This window comes from Adelges cooleyi, unplaced genomic scaffold (assembly GCF_023614345.1).
Source record: "Adelges cooleyi isolate 19-005CV unplaced genomic scaffold, UGA_ACOO_1.1 ACOO_flye_CR_arks_rails_tigmint_CR_PRNA_1, whole genome shotgun sequence".
Classification (NCBI taxonomy): Eukaryota; Metazoa; Arthropoda; class Insecta; order Hemiptera; family Adelgidae; genus Adelges; species Adelges cooleyi.
The window spans coordinates 6,714,237-6,731,784 of record NW_026095751.1 but is presented as its reverse complement, the minus strand read 5'-3'; the positions used below and the strand labels follow the sequence as shown (position 1 = coordinate 6,731,784).

Genomic DNA, 17,548 nt, shown 5'->3' with positions numbered 1-17,548 from the left:
TTTTAAATGTTGTTTTAGAAAAGTTTAATAATAAGTACCAGACGATCCATTAGCTGTTGACAATAGCTGTTTACAGTCCATAAAATGCACAAACAAATGTCTATTTTAAACGCTATGATATGTATCCTTTTTTTTAGAAATTTATCGATTTTAAGTAATGTATGATGTTCTTATAAATAATTAATTTTTTATTTGAACTTTTTTTCTCTTTTAGGTAAGTAAAGTAATAGTATGTGTTTTGTTAATAATAATTAAAAATACATTTTTTAAATTACCATCATTGATTTCATATTATACGGATAAGTAACATAAAATGCAGCGGGTTCATATGCATTTAGAAAATATTAAATGAGCTAAGTACTTTACTTCTAGTAAAAACGTGAATGAAAGAAAAATAACTGATCTTTGTTTAAATTGTTAATAATTAAAATTGGTCGTGTATTATTGTTTTTTTTTTAAGAAAATATAACAAGGGTAGGTAATATACGTATCTGTGCGCAGTTTCTAGAATTAAGAAAAATATTATGCATACTCTGATCGTTGGTTAAATAATTCATTAAGTTTAGATGCATTGTGCGTTATTATTTATTATTATTATTATTATTATTATTACGGAATACGGTTATATTATTGTTGCGACAGTATAGCAAATGTACATTAATATGACTGTACATGATTGCGCACTAAATATCATTACGATTTTCTTCTTTTCATCTAAGCTTAACTGCAATATTAAAAAAGAAATAACAATTTAGAAATTGTATACTTTTTTCAGATCCGAATAAACCTAGTGACTGAAAAATAGGACTGCAAGAGTAGAGGATGGTACCCACCCGTAATTCGTAGTTCGAAGACATGGTTCGCGCGAATAAACACACTGTAGAGGCTGGAATACTATTTTAAATTTACCACATTTTCACGGAAAGTATAAGAGAAAATTATATATGCTTAAGTATGGCAATGTTTTGAAAAACGGAATAATTTTTTCTTACGAATTTTTATGGTTCTGGTTGTTTTTTAGTCATTTTTAAGGAGTTATAAAAAATAATGGATGGTGTTAATAAAAATTAAAAGCACTGATATAGATCCTCTATTTACTGTGAAAATGTTGTCATTGTACAATAGTTCAAAGTCATTTTGGTTTTGATTCGAGCAAACCTATTTCGATTGAAACAAAATTTTTTTCTATAGAAATGACCATAAAGTCTTGTAAAAAAAATGATCGAAAAAGAAGCCTCGTTATAGTTATTAATAAGTAATTACTATAATTTAAGCTCTAAATAAAAAGTTTGCCTTTACTTTACTTTACTCCATAATAAATGGGTCGATAGTGTCTTCTTAAAAATAAAATAAGATTTCAATTGATTTAGGATTTTTGAAATTTTTTTTAATCGTGTAAGTTGTTAATCTGTTTATATAGTTATAATCAAATGTTTAGAGCGCAATCTTGTATAAAAAGAAATATATATATATATGTATATTATTTAAGTCTTAACTCTATTATTATTTATTTATGTTTTTTTGAAAGCTCTACCGAATGTTATCATATAAATACGAGTATTATTATATATATTTGCGTTAAGAATGTTTTTTTTATGATTATATATTTTAAAATCGATTTTTTTCGTTGTAGAAAAATATAGTTACATACGCAGTTCTAAAGCGAAAATAACTATTTTATATATAATATAATATTTAATATAAACTATATGTATTATTTTATATTATTACAAAGACAATAATTTAGACTTTATAAATATACAAACGTTAACAATAACTATATAATAACAAAAGAAAAACGGAGAAATTAAAAAAAAATTAATTAAGGCCATTACGCGCGGCGTATACAATCCTAGTATCTAAAACATTTCTTTAAAGTATTAAACGTATCCTAGGCATGAAATAAATCGTAGTCAATTTCACATACTTATATAGTCTGAGCAATTCTTACTAACTTCTAGTTAAGACATAAAAAAGGTAAATATATTATAAATATATATACCTATAGTAATATATTATAAATATAATATATAATCGTTATTATTATATAACTTTTTTTAATAATTCTATTTTATTAATCATATTCGTTATTCTATTAATTTTTAACATTATTGTTTTCTTGTATAATAATATATATATAAATATGTTGGTCTATTATTATTATAAATTGTATAACATAATTAATATTAACGCGCCCTGAGGTTTGTCGTACACATCGGTCGTCGCGTTATTCGTTGATGTCTTCTTGGTCGTTTGGCCCATTTAAAACGAGCGCTGACATATTATGTTAATTCCTGTAACAAAACGATTACATATTACTTAAAAACTGCCTTTATCGCTCGTTGTTTGGAGTATTATACGTAGGCATCGCTTAAGTCTGCATAGGTGCTATCGTCGCGACCGCATCCTAAAAGGCCAAAAAGACCCATATTTAAATAATGTTCAACCAGCCATAATGTACTTTAAATTCCCACGTTCGCTACAAAAATATTTGGATACTGTACGGATATGTGGATAGTACTTTATCAGTATTGGTTAAGATGTACGCTGACAGAAAAGTGGACAAATTCCGACCGGGATCGAAGTGCGGGCCGACACGCTCGGATATACCGCGATTACGATGCGCCGTGCTAGACGTTTGCAGATCAACTTTTTTGTTTTTTTTTTCCATATTATACAACAGCGCAGACATCTGGACGTCATAAACTATTATCGGCAGACTGTCAAATACTTAAGGCCAGCCAACCACGGATTTACGTCGCCGGGGATATAAGTACGCGTTATGTTTATAAATTAGCCGAACCGAACGCAAAACTAGTAATAGTACGTCATGTTACTGGCCTGGTCGTCCTTGGTTGCGTTTTGCTCCTTCGCGTTCTTCTGCTTTTTGTTTTTTTTTTATGCGTGGCTTTCGTTTTTATAGTTAACCATAAAACGACATTTCCATAAAAGTTCTATGTATTTTACGATTTACGCTTGTCCGTCCTAACAATAAACCGGAGAAATTCGCATACGGTTTTCGAGTGTGTGCGTGCGCTGTTATATTGTTGCTAGCGATATTATTATGGTTAAGCTCTTTCGTCACGGGCGCCAAACGTTGGGTTTAAACGAGTGCGAAATGGCGTTGTGATTTATCGCTAGGTCTCTGTTATTAAATTTTCGCCCGTTAAGACTATAATTTCGATATTAATATCATAATAACGGTTGCCAGTCCGTCGAAACTAGTCGTTAAACCTCGGAACTAAGATAATAATAATATGATCGTTTGGGTCAGTGGGTAGGTATTTTATCCGTACCTCGCGCCGATCTGTTTTTGCCAAGATGGTAATTCCTCGTGTTTTTATTGTTTTGCAGTTATTACCAATCGACCTCGAAACGCTTCCGAGATATAGCCGCCTAGGGTTATAATCGCTGGACCATCACCGAGTTTGTTAAGACTACTGTCATCTCGGATCAACTAGTATAGACTATAATACACATTAGGCATGGTAAAACATGTTATTATAAGCCAGCAACATTGTTACAGCGGTGAAATGACCTACAAAGAGACCACGTCAAATCGCTAAAGCCCAGTTGTACTTGGACATCAGTATTGATCAAGAATGAGTCCTAATCGTTTTTTGACCGGTAACAGTATGCGATCGATCAGGTGTAATGAATCCAGAATCGTTTACCGATGGGTGGCGACCGGGCGTAGGCTCAGCTTGACGGCTGTATGGGCTCGGGTACTAAATGCGGTGTCCGACTGCTGACTGGTGGCAGTATGGGACTCGTAGGCCAGTGGTAATGCGAAGCTCCGCCGGCACCGGTTGGTGGTACGCTGCGCGAGTGTGACATAACGGTAGATCCGTTACCCATGGCCATGCCTCCCGCGGTGCCCGGCGAAGGGAACATCAGCGGGTTGCCGCTTCCGCCGGGCGACGATGACGTGGACGCTTGTAGCTGGCCGGTCACTGCCGCCGACTCCGGATGCAGGAAGTTGCGCCTAGATTCGGTCGTCGACACGTTGTTGGCTTGACTGACCTGATGTTGTGCTATGCACCTGGTAAGTATCTCTGGCAACAACTCCAGCTAAACCAGAAAAAAAAAAACAATATTAAATCATTACCTCATGCCAAAGACTACATGAAGTTAGTCCACCCCCAATACTGAGGGAGAAATTCGATTAAGTTATAAAACAATCAAATTATTTGAAGTATTCAATTTATATAAAAAAAATTGATAATAACTAATATATCTACAAATTGTGCTTAAAACAAGTGTAATATTATATTCTTATCTCTGGGCCCTGAAATAAATCAATTTGGTTGGTAGCCTGTAGGTTTTATTGGCCAGATGAGGTATAGTATCTAATTTGACGTTGTATTCGGATTGTTTTACCAGTTCGTTGCTCGGTGTGCACCACATTGGAGGTTAACTATAGTGCTCACACTCACGGTATAAAGTGATTATCAAATGAAAAGGTAAAAGGTTGCATTTTAATAAGGAGGACTGTAAAAAATAAAATGATATAAATCATACTCGATTCCGTTACCACAAAGTGTACAGTTTGAAGATGGTTAACTATTAAGGCTGACGGTAAGCCCGAAACTAGACAAGATTCTAATTAATACATAAATAAGAAATTATATATATATATTTTTTCTACTTAGGTTAAGTGTTTAAAGAACCAGAGGTAGTTGTAAAATGAAGTCTTTAAAGGATAACTAGTTTTATGTTAAGTGGCAACAAATATTTTAACTTTACTCTGTAGTAATAATATTTTTATTAAAAACTATTATTTTTAATTATAGTATATCCGCAGTATTTTATAAGTAATTTAACAGTAAAAAAAGACAAGTAAAACTTTGTCCTATTATCTTCACAAGTCAAATTTATGCACAGGGCTGTAAAGCATTCTTTAATGCGCCCCATAACACTGGGTCAAACTTATTAATTTACTGAGTCACCTAGCCCAAGTATAATCTATACGTCAACACGAGCATGACTAAGAACAAACCGTAGCTTATTTTTCTCTCGATTCATTTTAGTCACGTTATTATGTCATTATGCTGATGTGGAAAAGTTTTTTTTTTAAATTAAGACTAATCTAATTTCGATTTTATCACGTCACTTGCAATTTATCTCTCTGGAAAAATATTTTTTTCTGTATTTAGCGATGATGACGAATTTATTTACAGAGGAGATTCAATCACTAGATATCGTGTAATCACGTGGAAGCTTTTTTTCGAGTTTTACACGTTTGGGCTAATTTAAAAGTCGGCTTTATCCATATATTTGGTCGATCCGACGTAATTTACAAACTTCTCCCTCAAAAACCCGGAAAAGTCTACATTAGTTTCAACACAAAATTGTTCGCGTGAAAAAATTGAACTATTTATAAACATATTATTAATTACTCATTTATTATACACCACGAATGGTCAAAAAGTTTAATAAAAAACGATTTTATAGTATACCTTCTTTAGTATTTATCTCATTGAAGTCATAAAATAATAAACACAACAAAGGTTATAGAACATTTTGTCTGGTTTTATAAGTAGGTATATACTAATTATTATATGCATCTAGATTTTGCATTAGGAAATTTCTCAGGCTTATTAGCTAATAATTTTAATTACGCTGTCTGGACGACGGACAATAGTAGTGTACCAATCATAAACAATTGTATATAATTTAGATACAAATAATGAATTATGCACCTGTTCTTGTAAGGCTACTAATTTGTCTTCGAGGTTCACCAAACGTTCTTCGAAAGCGTCGTATCGATTACTCATATCTGATACGATTTCATATACCGTGTTCTGCGTCTGAAACCATATTAATCAATTTTCTTTATATTTATCATTCCGTTGATGCAATTGGAGGCTTACTTTAGCCATATCTGTTATTGTATTCGCGTTGTCCATTAGTTTTCTTTGGTCCATTTTAACTTTTCTTAACCTGTGCAAAAACGTACGGATTCAATAAAATAGTAAAACGCGTTGAATATCTTACAGACAATTTAAATATATATATATATATAGTGCATCATATTGTCTATAATCTAAAAACGAACAAATCTAATTATAAATTAACGTTTTTATTTAATTCTGTACTCTAAACATGGTACTACTTAAAATAAAGATATATGAATAATTTTACCCCAAGTTATAGAGTGGATGGATATAGTTAACAAAAGTACAACTTAAAAGGGTCTAAGCAAAAAATGTTTTGTCACCAATAGTCAAACAGGGATGTGGAGTGGGCAAGAGGACAGAGCCCTCATAAACCATACGCATATTAAGCAAATCCTAATGTATCAGTCTACACATTTTTAAATAATTTTGCTATAAATTTAAAAACTTTTAAAAATGTTCACTATTCACTATTCATATTCATTAATAAATATTAGCTTACGTTTTATTTTACTAACATTGTTAATACAGTGAGATTTTAGAGGGTGGAAGTTAGCGACTAGACTTGAAAAACGATTTCTCTCTGAGGAAGAACCTTTATTGACGTTTCATAATTTTTTACCTATCCAATTAAAATTGATTGATGATTGTTGTTTTCTATTAGTTGTTTTATAATTGCGACCCGAATTATTAAGTGGTTTTATTTTTGTTCTTTTCAAATGTTATGGTCTAGTTTATTTTAGGTTTTTATTTCTATTCAAAAACCAACAGCCGTTACAGGGTAAGGGAATAAAAACATAATATTATGTACTGTAGAAGAAACATAGGTGTGAAGTAATACTGAAAAAAACTGACAAACTCACGCGTATATGGCCAGTAAAAATTTTCGTTGGTGTGTTCGAACCCTGCCTGCGTTCACCCTTTTTACAAGTCTGGTGTGTTTGTAGATCAGCCACGTCTCTCGGAGTACATTGGCCGCTGCATTTTTCAGCTACAAACAATAATAATAATAATAAAAAAAAAAACGTTAACAAAATAACAAAAAACCGAATATTGATTGATTTTCGTTGCGTTAAGGCCTCTGGATACCGACCATTTTTAAGGAGTTACATTCAGTGTATTTTTGTATGGGCAATATTTAAGAAAAAAGTGGTTTTAATAAATTTCGACGATGTCAATTAATTTGCCGGTTAATTTGTATAAGCTTCGTGGTATTATTTTTAATTTAAATCATTTTGTCTATGAGTAAAAGCCATTTTACTTAATATAATAGTACACTTTTTGTCCATCGCATAATTCATTTATAATGCATTGGCTCTGCCAATGATCCGATAAGTAATCTGAAAACAGATTTGAATTCGTCATGAAGTTGATTTGACATCGGTCAGCGTACTTTTTTGATATCTTATTCCTACTACGCACAAAATACGTTTGAACATTTTATAAAATTTCAAATTTTAAAATAAAATTTGGAAACGGTTAAAATTAAAAATTGAAAAAAAAATACTCTGACCGATCAAGTAAACTTCATGACGAATTCATTTCGGTTTTTAGATTGCTTATCGGATCACTGGTACGGCCTGTGCGATGGATAAAAATTATGTGTTTTGGCTGAAAAAAACGGTCGGTATCCAGGGGCCTTAAAATAACATTTCGGTTCAAGCAAATTAGAAGGATTGAACGGTGAGCGTACTCGTTTTGTGAGTTGAGTGTCCATCATGAAATTGTGGACATGCTTCTCTGCCCTAGACAGTTCCATCTTACGGGACACGACGGCCACCAGAAGAGCCGTGCAACCAGCACCCTGTAAAACGTTTTTTTAGAAGCTTTAGTATACAGGCAGTAACCGACTGGTATTCCATGGAATGATAATCAGCTAACATTATAATATAGTCTCGTTAATTAGATATTGATTATTGTGTATTAGATGGTGAAAGCCATTAAACATTTGTACATGCATAAATTAAACACTTTTTTAAAAAAGTGTAAAATATTTTAATTTTTTAAAATATGTTTTGGTTGTTAAAAATTAACAATTAACAGTTGGGCAGAAGTCCGGAAAGATAATATCCGAAACGCGCACTCTTTTTCTACGCTGTCTACGATAGTAGACAAAAATCAAAACAAAATGTATAACTGTTGTACGGTTTTCGGGCTGTGTGGGAGTATTTAATTAAATGCTTGACGACAGTATTATTAATTTTACAAAAATATATTACATAATAGCTGGCTAGACATGCAAAACGTAAAATACTCGATGAACTATGTATATATTGGTTAAATAATAATAATACAAAATAAACGCTAATAATTGTTTACATTAATAATATATTAAGTACCTAAAAAGATATCGTTCTTTGGACTGATAATTATTAAGTAAGTATATCATATTAAAAGCGTAGTGTTTAACTCTTGTTTTTTTTTTTGTATTGAACATTTAATCGTTGGCGATCGATGTAACTGCACTTTTGTTTTGTACGTCACATTTACGACTAACGGTGGACCCACCATTGCTCGTTGCCATGCTCCAGTTTATATTATGATAATGAATATTGTATTATATTCTTTCTATCAACGGGAAACTGGGATTCCGCGAAATTAAAAAAAATATTCGATATCAATGTGTAATTGGAGTCGGTATGGTTTTATTGTCGATGCGTGCGTTGTCTGACGAACTAAAGATACATAATATGTTTTTTAATGTTATGTTGTTTTCCGATTTTCCCTCGACCGCTCACATAAAATTATATAAAACAAATCATTATAATAATTAATATATATATATATATATTAATATATATATATTAATAGTAATAGACAATATTATAAATATTTGGTTTTGTGTATTAATAATCAGCAAAGCGTTGCCCACGGCGTATTATACAGTATTATCATGCAATATTATTATATTATATTATTATAAATAAGGAATATAGTTTCACATAGTTTCCTGTACAGTTTTATACAAAACAAAATGTTAAATGTGCATCTCGAGTTAGTATATTTACACATATCAAAGCTGGAGATAGATTAGATTGTTATAGAATTTGTTTTGTTCGAATTCTGCAGTATGTCATTTTGGTTATCGGTTTATATATGTTTTAAGTGAGTGCAATCAGTTAATATTAGTTTGTATTAGAAAGATAAAGCGTGATGCATTTGAAATTGCGTGGCATTCAGATATAAAATGTTGTTAGTGTTTGCACAAAATAATAATAATAAGAAAAGAGATAACAATAATCTTCATAATACATATTATAGTGTTGCTACCTTTGTGTTAAAATAGATAAAGGGATTATAGTTTACCTAGATAATTTTATACATTTATTGACGAACCTCCTCAAAAACAAAATAACAAAACGTATACTAATAATATGTTACCGAGTGCGCCCGTGTACCAAGTTTGCCTATACGATACGCCGTGTGAAAAAGACCGAAGTATTATATATTACAATAACAACATTAATATCAGTATAGTATTTATCAATTAAATAATTGCGTGTGATATTATTTTGCCTAAGTCTAGAACAGTGCGTCTATGCCATAGGAAGTGACTAATTTCTAAGTATAAAATAATAGTCGTAACAATAACAATAATAACAAATTAAAATCAACGATAATAATCAATTATATCAATTACAATACACTTTGTACACAATAACATTTTATTAACCCTTTCAGGACGGCCGACTTATACATCCGTCAGGTAATAGTCGTGCCTACCAGCCGGCTTACGTATTTTTTCGTTTTCTTAAATTTTTCATTTTAATTTTTATCGGCTGACAGGACCGCCCACTTCTCGACGCTCTCCGTACCGAAAAGGTTAATAGTATTTATTCATCTATCTTGCCTAAAGCGCTATCGAAACTACTGTACAACGTGTATAGGAAACAAGTGAGGGGGAGGGGGGGGGTGTAGTGTAGGAGAAACTTATATTTTTTGACATTCCTGTCACAGATTAAATGGCGGGACACTTGGAATGTGCATCGTCCTTGCTGTCCGTTTGATAAAGATTAAAGATAACATAGTATAATATGTATGAGTGTATTGATTTCGTGTGTCTTATAGAAGCGTGGTTGATTTAATAATAAATGAAAAAATTATAACATTTAAAAACATGTATCCTCCTAAGCCTTTGTTGTCCCCTGGGTGGTCAGCGGCATACTTCGCCCGGGAAAGTCGAACGTGTACGTTCAAAGTGTCCCCGCAGAGCTAGTTCAATGCATTTTCTAAGCGGTGAACGGGCAAGAATGATTTTTTTATCGTTTATCTTTTATGCATATTCTTAAGTGAAGCAATAGGCCGGAAAGGATCTCTCGGATATCGTTCGGGCGGTTTTTTTTTGTACTGCAGGAATCGGTCTTACCATTATGCCGGTGGTGACCGCAATGCCACGACCGCAGTAAGTGTTTGGCACTATGTCTCCGAAGCCCACGCTCAGGAACGTGATCGCTATGAACCACATGGAGTTCAGCAGGTTAGCGTGATCTTCATCATGAAACCTACAGAGCCCCATCATATACATATACATAGAGAATTGATCACACAACCCAGAATTCGTAAAATTTTTAAATCAAAATAAACAAATATAAAAAAAATCATAAAATGTTATCATTACAACATTGTCATAAAAAAAGAAAATATTATTATAATACATTATTATTTGCTCTCTCTTGCACGCGATACCTACCGAGTATATTTTGTTTTTCTTTTACTTATTATTAACCTATCGACTCCAAAAAACACATCGATACGCCTTATCGTGAATTCATTAACTTTGCTATGTACAGTATCGTTTCTGACGCATAAAAAACAAAAAGACAATAACACAATCATCGCGTTTTGTTACAATATTAAATTTCATATATCTTTTTTTTTTATTTTCCTTCGAACGCGTTATTTTAAAATATATTGTCGATATTAATAATTTTTAAATACAGGGAATTTTTAGAATTGACCGAACATAATTCTCCGAGTAGTGTATTAAAGTCCTATAAACTGTTGTTACTAAAAGGTCACCGAATCTGACGATTTAGTCCGGGGTAACCCGTCCGATAGACCGACACGACGCGTTCAACACAATACACGTATTGTATTGCATTATCCTTGTCTAAAACATAATATTATTACATTGTAATGTTATACAATAGCGGCCACCGGGTCCAAAAGTTATTCGATTGGCTTCGGTCGGGTTTGTTAACGGCTTTCCGAAGTGAATATAAACTTCTAAAACTTTATACCGCGACAACATTATACTATATTGTAAAGTTAGTGGAAGCTGGTGCCAGGAGATAATCAATTTACACGGCAATGGCGTGTCCCTTATTGAAAATTGGCTAACGAAAATATTAGTAATTATTATTACTGTTCGATATTCGGTAGAGAAATTATATTCTGGGATACCCACGTGATGCTAACAAAACTACTACTGATCGGAAAGGACGAGAGAGGAAATTCCTTTGACTTTTCACCGACTACATTTTCGGTTAACAATTATGACGTGAACCCACCCGGACGATGTTATAATTTTGCTGTGAGTTGTCTACTATACACCTATCCTGCTGCAGTATATTGTAATAACATTAATAATATAATATAGTCAGAGTGTAAACAGTTCGCTTTTAATAAGGAAAATACATTTAAATATATTTTTTTTATTAAGGTGTACAAAATAAATTATATATAATAGGTATAATAGTGTGGGGGTATTCTAAAAAAAAAAAAAAAAATAGAAAAGACACCAAAAAGGCCGATAACTCGAGAATACGAGTAAAACTATAAAAAAATACCATACGATTCATAAGGGTAAAAAATTAAAAGCACACGCATGGCTGTGTGTGTACATGATTTTGTTTTTGTATCTTGTGGATGTGTTGGTTTCAGTGTGTACAGGTAAACGTGTTTTGTGTCACATTATTAATCTTACCATAATACCGCAAGACAGCGTGATGCCTCGTCCGCAGTACGTGTTTGGTACAATGTCTCCGTAGCCTACACTGAGTAATGTGATGGCTATCAGCCACATGGAGTTCAAGTAATTGGCGTGATCCTCGTCGTGGAACCTGTGTGTAACATATACATTTGTCCACACTACTCTACCCACTGCTGGCTCAATCGGCACAGCGGTGGAGTTTAATACTTATGTAGAATATACACACAATTATGCCAGTGAAATCTTCTCTGGCACAATAATATTTATTAACAACAATTATATTACATTCATCATAATATTGTATAGTATTAAGTACTCGTTCAAAAAAAAAAAAAAATATATAGTGTACAATCATTACTGTTGTTAACAATTTACACACATGTTTGTTTCAGTAGTGCATTAATAATTATTTTATGTTGTATGCCTATCTAGGGTAAGTTGAATTATGAAATATATATATAAATATATAACACAAAAACGTACAAGTACATCAATAACCATAAGTAGTAGAGAAATTTCATAGAAAGAAAAATGTTAGGCGAGCTGTTTTGCCGGTGGGTGCCTTGGGGCTGTTTCTAGGGACGTGGGGTAGCGGCAGAGAAGCTCATGGTTTATTAAAGTAAGATTGTTAATGTGTTTTCGTCGTAATACTTGGAAACCACTCGCCCTTCATGCGGCGGGCCGGTTCTGCACTAAGAATAATAATATTAAACAGAAAAAAGCACGCAAGAAACGGTTAATTGATGTTGTACCAATCGATACGGTTAATTTTCATAATAATATAGCCATTAAAGATGTTTTTTGATGGGTGGGGTTGTAGCACTATTATTATTTTTTTTTTTATTACATCGGATTAATGTGGAAATTGATTTTTCACTACATTTGTATTTCCAACTGATAATAACGTGACCGATAAGTGATTAATTATTTATGGATCGTGCGTCAAGGTTGTTTTGGTGTCAGTTTTTTTCGTCGTGGATAACGTGTGCCGGTTATAATTTTCTAATTTAGCTTATGTACTCGTGCCGTTACGTCATAATATACCTATGCATACAATAGTCGACTAGCAGCAAGCCGACGGTATATTCTTTTTCAAAGGGTGATTTATTAAATATAAGCTAAAAACGTACACGCCGACGCATTGGATATGTAAACCGCGGCTCGTAGTTAGTGAATCATTTGGTGTACACGCTGTGTTATATTATATTGTTATGTGCCGACTAGTTATTTTTCCCTTTTTATCGCGACTCGAGTAGGTTAGGCAGATACACACTGTGTAATGCGCGGTGGGTAAAAAAAAACCACGCTTTTGTATAAGGTCGTGGCAGCGTGAATTGACACATACTCAAAAGTTTGTATAACCGGTGTTAATTATGGATCACTGTGCGGGTACGGGTAATAGGCGTTACCTGATGAATCGGCGTCACGGTTGACCACGTGCGGCGGGCAAGCTGAACACCGGGGATATTTTGTTTTTCGCGTTATTCCGTTATTGTTTTCACAGTATTATAAAAAAATTATTGCGGAGGTGGAAATATATTATTATTATGTTTTTATATTTTTTTATAAACGTTATACAAAATCAATACTCGCCGGCGGGCGATGTAGGTTCATTTTTACAACATGCATATCCGGCATTATCGCGATGGTCGTTAAACGTTCATTATAATTTTATGTACCGGCGACCAACGTGTTGTATAATATATGTATATTTACCGACAGGGCACGTTAGTTATAATACGGTCCAGTGTAACAATTAAACGCCGCGCCGGCCGGGATATTGGCGATTTTAGTGTGGAATTATTATTTTAATTTGATTTCGTTGAACTGTGTGCGAACATTGTGCTGCAGTTGTTGTGTCCGTGTTTTCGACTCGACCAGTTGTTCTTAAACGGTTTTCTTGCGATATTTTCTACCACAATGCGCGCTTACCGGCCGATCCAAGAAGAATTAATATTATGCAATTATACGCGTTGACGGCTACAGTTAATCGAGTATCGCCGCCGGCGGTCGTGATAATCATGATAAAGTCATCGTTATCATAATCTTAATGGTCGTGGTGTCGTTTGTTTGGCAGTTTTGATAATAGAATAATAATTGTTACTGTCGCTGGCGGCAATCAGACAACTGAGTTATTATGAAAAAAAAAAAATTGCGGTCATCATAAAAATGAATACCCTTAAAAGTCGGATGTGACAATTAAGCCGGAAACGACGGCCTGTGCGTCGTTTTATACCGTTTTGCGTTTGTGTGTGTGTGTGTGGAAACGAAGAAGCGAATGCAAAAATAAAAAGGACGTAGCCGTGGTTTTCTTTGGCGGGTTATTCGAGTGCACTTGAAACGGCACGTCAAAACCACTCGAATATACAATCGCGGAGAAATGAAAACTTCACGGTTTATTATTGTTGTCGACTCTATCGTTATAATAATATGTATATATATATATATATGTTTATTATATGTCTTATCTCCGCCGATCATGGCTGATGATGAAATCTAGTGCATAAAAATCTATCAAATCCGACCCGCGTCAAAAGATAATCTCTAAAGGCGTTAAAACAATAACGATTATATTATCTTCCAAAGGTTCTGCGCACTCATATTTTATATTTTAACTTTTGTCGTATCCAGCGACGCGACGGTCAAATTATTCTTGACGGCTTTCTCGGATTAAAAGAAATTATATGAAACATTTTTCTCAACAGACAGTGCCAGTAGGTTGAGTGTTGAATATTTTATCGGGATCTCGTTGAGATATGATTTAATGGATAATGTCTAGAGACTAGGAGTTGAAATATGCACAAGTCGGCTACAAGAATGCTCAATCAAGAGTTAAGCCAACAAAAAACTTTCGCCTTCCCCTAGGGAAATTGTCGAACCAAACTCGCAGGGTTAAGAAATGTTGCTTATTTTCTTATTTCCAACGGCGGTTGAATAGTAGGTATAATAATAATAATAATAATTATAATCATAATAATACTATCGTATCGGTATATTCTCAACTTATTCCACATAAATCTGAAAATCCTAACCATCATATTCTCTCTGTAACCAACCCTAACATTAAGAAAGTACAACATTCATATTTTTATGATGTTTTGATAGTATGTATAAACATTTGTGTTATTATAGTATCCCAACTTTAACATGATATAAAATAATAAAAATGTTGAGAAATAGTTATAAAATATAATATTGTTTCGTTGGAACTAGATAATTCTGTCCTTGGGTTGTAATAACTATTATTTGTTTTAACTAAGTCAAAACTTTTTCTTAAACACGAGTTTGCGTTAGGAGTAAACGGTTGAAATTTTTTTTAAAAAATACGGGTTTTTTAACATTTCGGTTACAGTACACACAGGAGGATCATTAAAAATACAATAAAATGAAAACGGATGCTTAAAAAAATAATAGGCTTTAATAAGGGTTTGTCGGTGAAAAAAGAATTCACCCGTTAATATATAATTTCCCTTGAGCCGCAACGGTATTAAGTGTGTCAGTTGTTCAAGTTCGGCTATTATAATATTATGCATGTTATGCAGCTATTGTGTTTTGGGTTGGCATGAATTTCTGTTTGGTCAAAGGTGTTGAAATCAATATTGTTGTAATGTTTTACATTTTTTTTTACTAGATGCATATTTACTCGAATGACAACGGAACGGTTACAGAGTTATAACTTATAAATAGGAACGACAATTATAATAATAATGTCGAGTTTGCTCGTGGAGATGCGATAAGAAATTGTGTTACTGTCTCTGATTTTGCGCTTCTCGATCGATACAAGCTAATCATATTATAATAATGCAAATATAACAATATCATTGTTTAATTATAAATTTGGTGGATTTGGTCTAGACGTCGAAGAATTCTTCAGGTTTCGCAACAGTTCAAGGTATCGCAACGTGATCAGATTCTTAAAATCATTGCAAGATATACCCACGTGATTCCAGAGTTGTTAATTTCACGACGAACTAATCTAATCAAAGGTGAAACATAAAAAAGTATGCTGTGTACATTTTACATGTATACATTTTATTGAGTAAATTTGACGAACAAAGTTATGCGTATACCTATCGATATACTTTTATGGATCTGTATAAGCTACAAGGGAATTGATGAGTCGTATATTATATGGAGCACTATAAAATATACTATCGTCTTTTATATCTGTTTAAGATTTAAAAAAAAAAAAAATGGAAAATACCTATTTTGTGCAATGTGCACTATCTGCTTTTTGATGGCCTAGTTCGACGGATATAGACATAATGCAGCGTTGTCGGAAATAGTCCCTTTATTATTATTTTTTAATGGATTTAAAAAAAAAAAAATTCTTTGGTCTGTACACGATTTATAGACAAAAAGAAAATTAAAAAAACCCGTAATAAAATAGTTAGTTACTTTCGGTAAAACACATTATAGTTAATTCTGCGGTTTTTTCCCTGAAGAACAGTAAACTAACACTGGTTAGTTTATCGTTTCTATACTGTAAGAACTTTTACGTTTTATTTGAAACATTTGAAATAGGTTTTTCTACATTTTAAAATAACCTTTAATACTTAAAAAATGTTAAGACTCCTTGGAATAAATTGAATAGTTACAGAATCTTTGAGTTTACAAAATATATTTTATTGTATAAATTAATTCGAACCCGAGAGTTATCATTCAAATACTCTCCAATATGTTTATACTCTATAGCAACGTTTGTAATATTAGCTTCGAGTTAATGTTGGTTAAAAAATTACATGATAGAAATTGAAGGCCAGGAAATATAATATTATATAATCTATTATTTTAAATATATATAAATAAATAATCGTTAACGTATAGAACTCGCAGTGTGTGGAGATTAACAACGTGCACGTGTACTATGATTGTTGTTTATAGTCTGTATACGGGATTGACCAAGAGTGGGAGAGATAACAGGAAGGGGTTAGACGTTACCTTGAACTGTCGCGAAAGAAGGGTTCGTTCGTTAAATTTTCACGAACACCGCGATTTGCCGAACGGGGGTCGGTAATGTTAAAAATTAGAGAGAACTCGACGATGAAAAAACAAAATAATTGTAACACGGAATGAAACCTAAGTATAATAATTTTGATAAAATATAGACGGTAAAAATCAAATAAATGAAAAATAATTAAAATCGTCTCCGACGCGTTTACCTCTCGCACTGTCTAAGCGTCCAGCTGGCGATGATCCACAGGGACACCATGAACACGAGCAGCACCGTGCCCGGGCAAATGGTCATGAGCGTCTTCAGCACAAACCTCGTGTTGAAGTTGATGCGGTTCAATGCACCTATGCTGCGGGACGACGCGTCCGTGAACAGTTTGCTGTGCAACAACATCACCCTGCAGATCAGGTACAGCCGGAAGAACATCGGCAGCGACAGAGGCACGTCGTACGGCACCCACCGGGTCTCCAGCTTGCCGTGCTTGTTGGCCAACTTGGTCTTCCACTCGAAGTAATACTCGCCCGGGATCGGATGGATGGCGCATATGACCAGCTCCATCGTGATGGTGGCTATTCGCTGCCAGGTCATCGCGATCCGCCAGTCGTCGGCGCAATTGTCGATCATGAACAACTGTAGAAAGTATAAAAAAAATCGACTTAACGTATGCGACTGACAGTGTACAGCTGTAATAAAACGGCAACAAGGCCAGCTACTACGCTGTATGGAAATGAGCGTTAGGCACTGTATAAGAAAACAGATAGATTT

General features: G+C 33.4%; 1 protein-coding gene across 4 annotated transcripts in view; it reads right to left on the bottom strand.

Annotated features, from left to right (window-relative positions):
- Positions 1–1,659: 1,659 nt before the first annotated feature.
- Positions 1,660–17,548, bottom strand: part of LOC126847706 (small conductance calcium-activated potassium channel protein) — a 168,364-nt gene continuing 152,475 nt past the window's right edge. For 3 of the 4 annotated variants that reach the window (XM_050588094.1, XM_050588087.1, XM_050588100.1), the window contains 8 exons: positions 16,992–17,413; positions 10,264–10,399; positions 7,591–7,701; positions 6,761–6,888; positions 5,874–5,943; positions 5,703–5,810; positions 3,675–4,071; positions 1,660–2,294 (listed from right to left, as the gene is read on the bottom strand). In XM_050588094.1, coding sequence (XP_050444051.1) covers positions 3,700–4,071; positions 5,703–5,810; positions 5,874–5,943; positions 6,761–6,888; positions 7,591–7,701; positions 10,264–10,399; positions 16,992–17,413 — 1,347 coding nt within the window. In that variant the 3' untranslated portion in view covers positions 1,660–2,294; positions 3,675–3,699. Of the gene's footprint in view, positions 2,295–3,674; positions 4,072–5,702; positions 5,811–5,873; positions 5,944–6,760; positions 6,889–7,590; positions 7,702–10,263; positions 10,400–11,823; positions 11,960–16,991; positions 17,414–17,548 lie in introns of all 4 variants that reach the window. The other variant, XM_050588108.1, reaches the window with a different exon arrangement.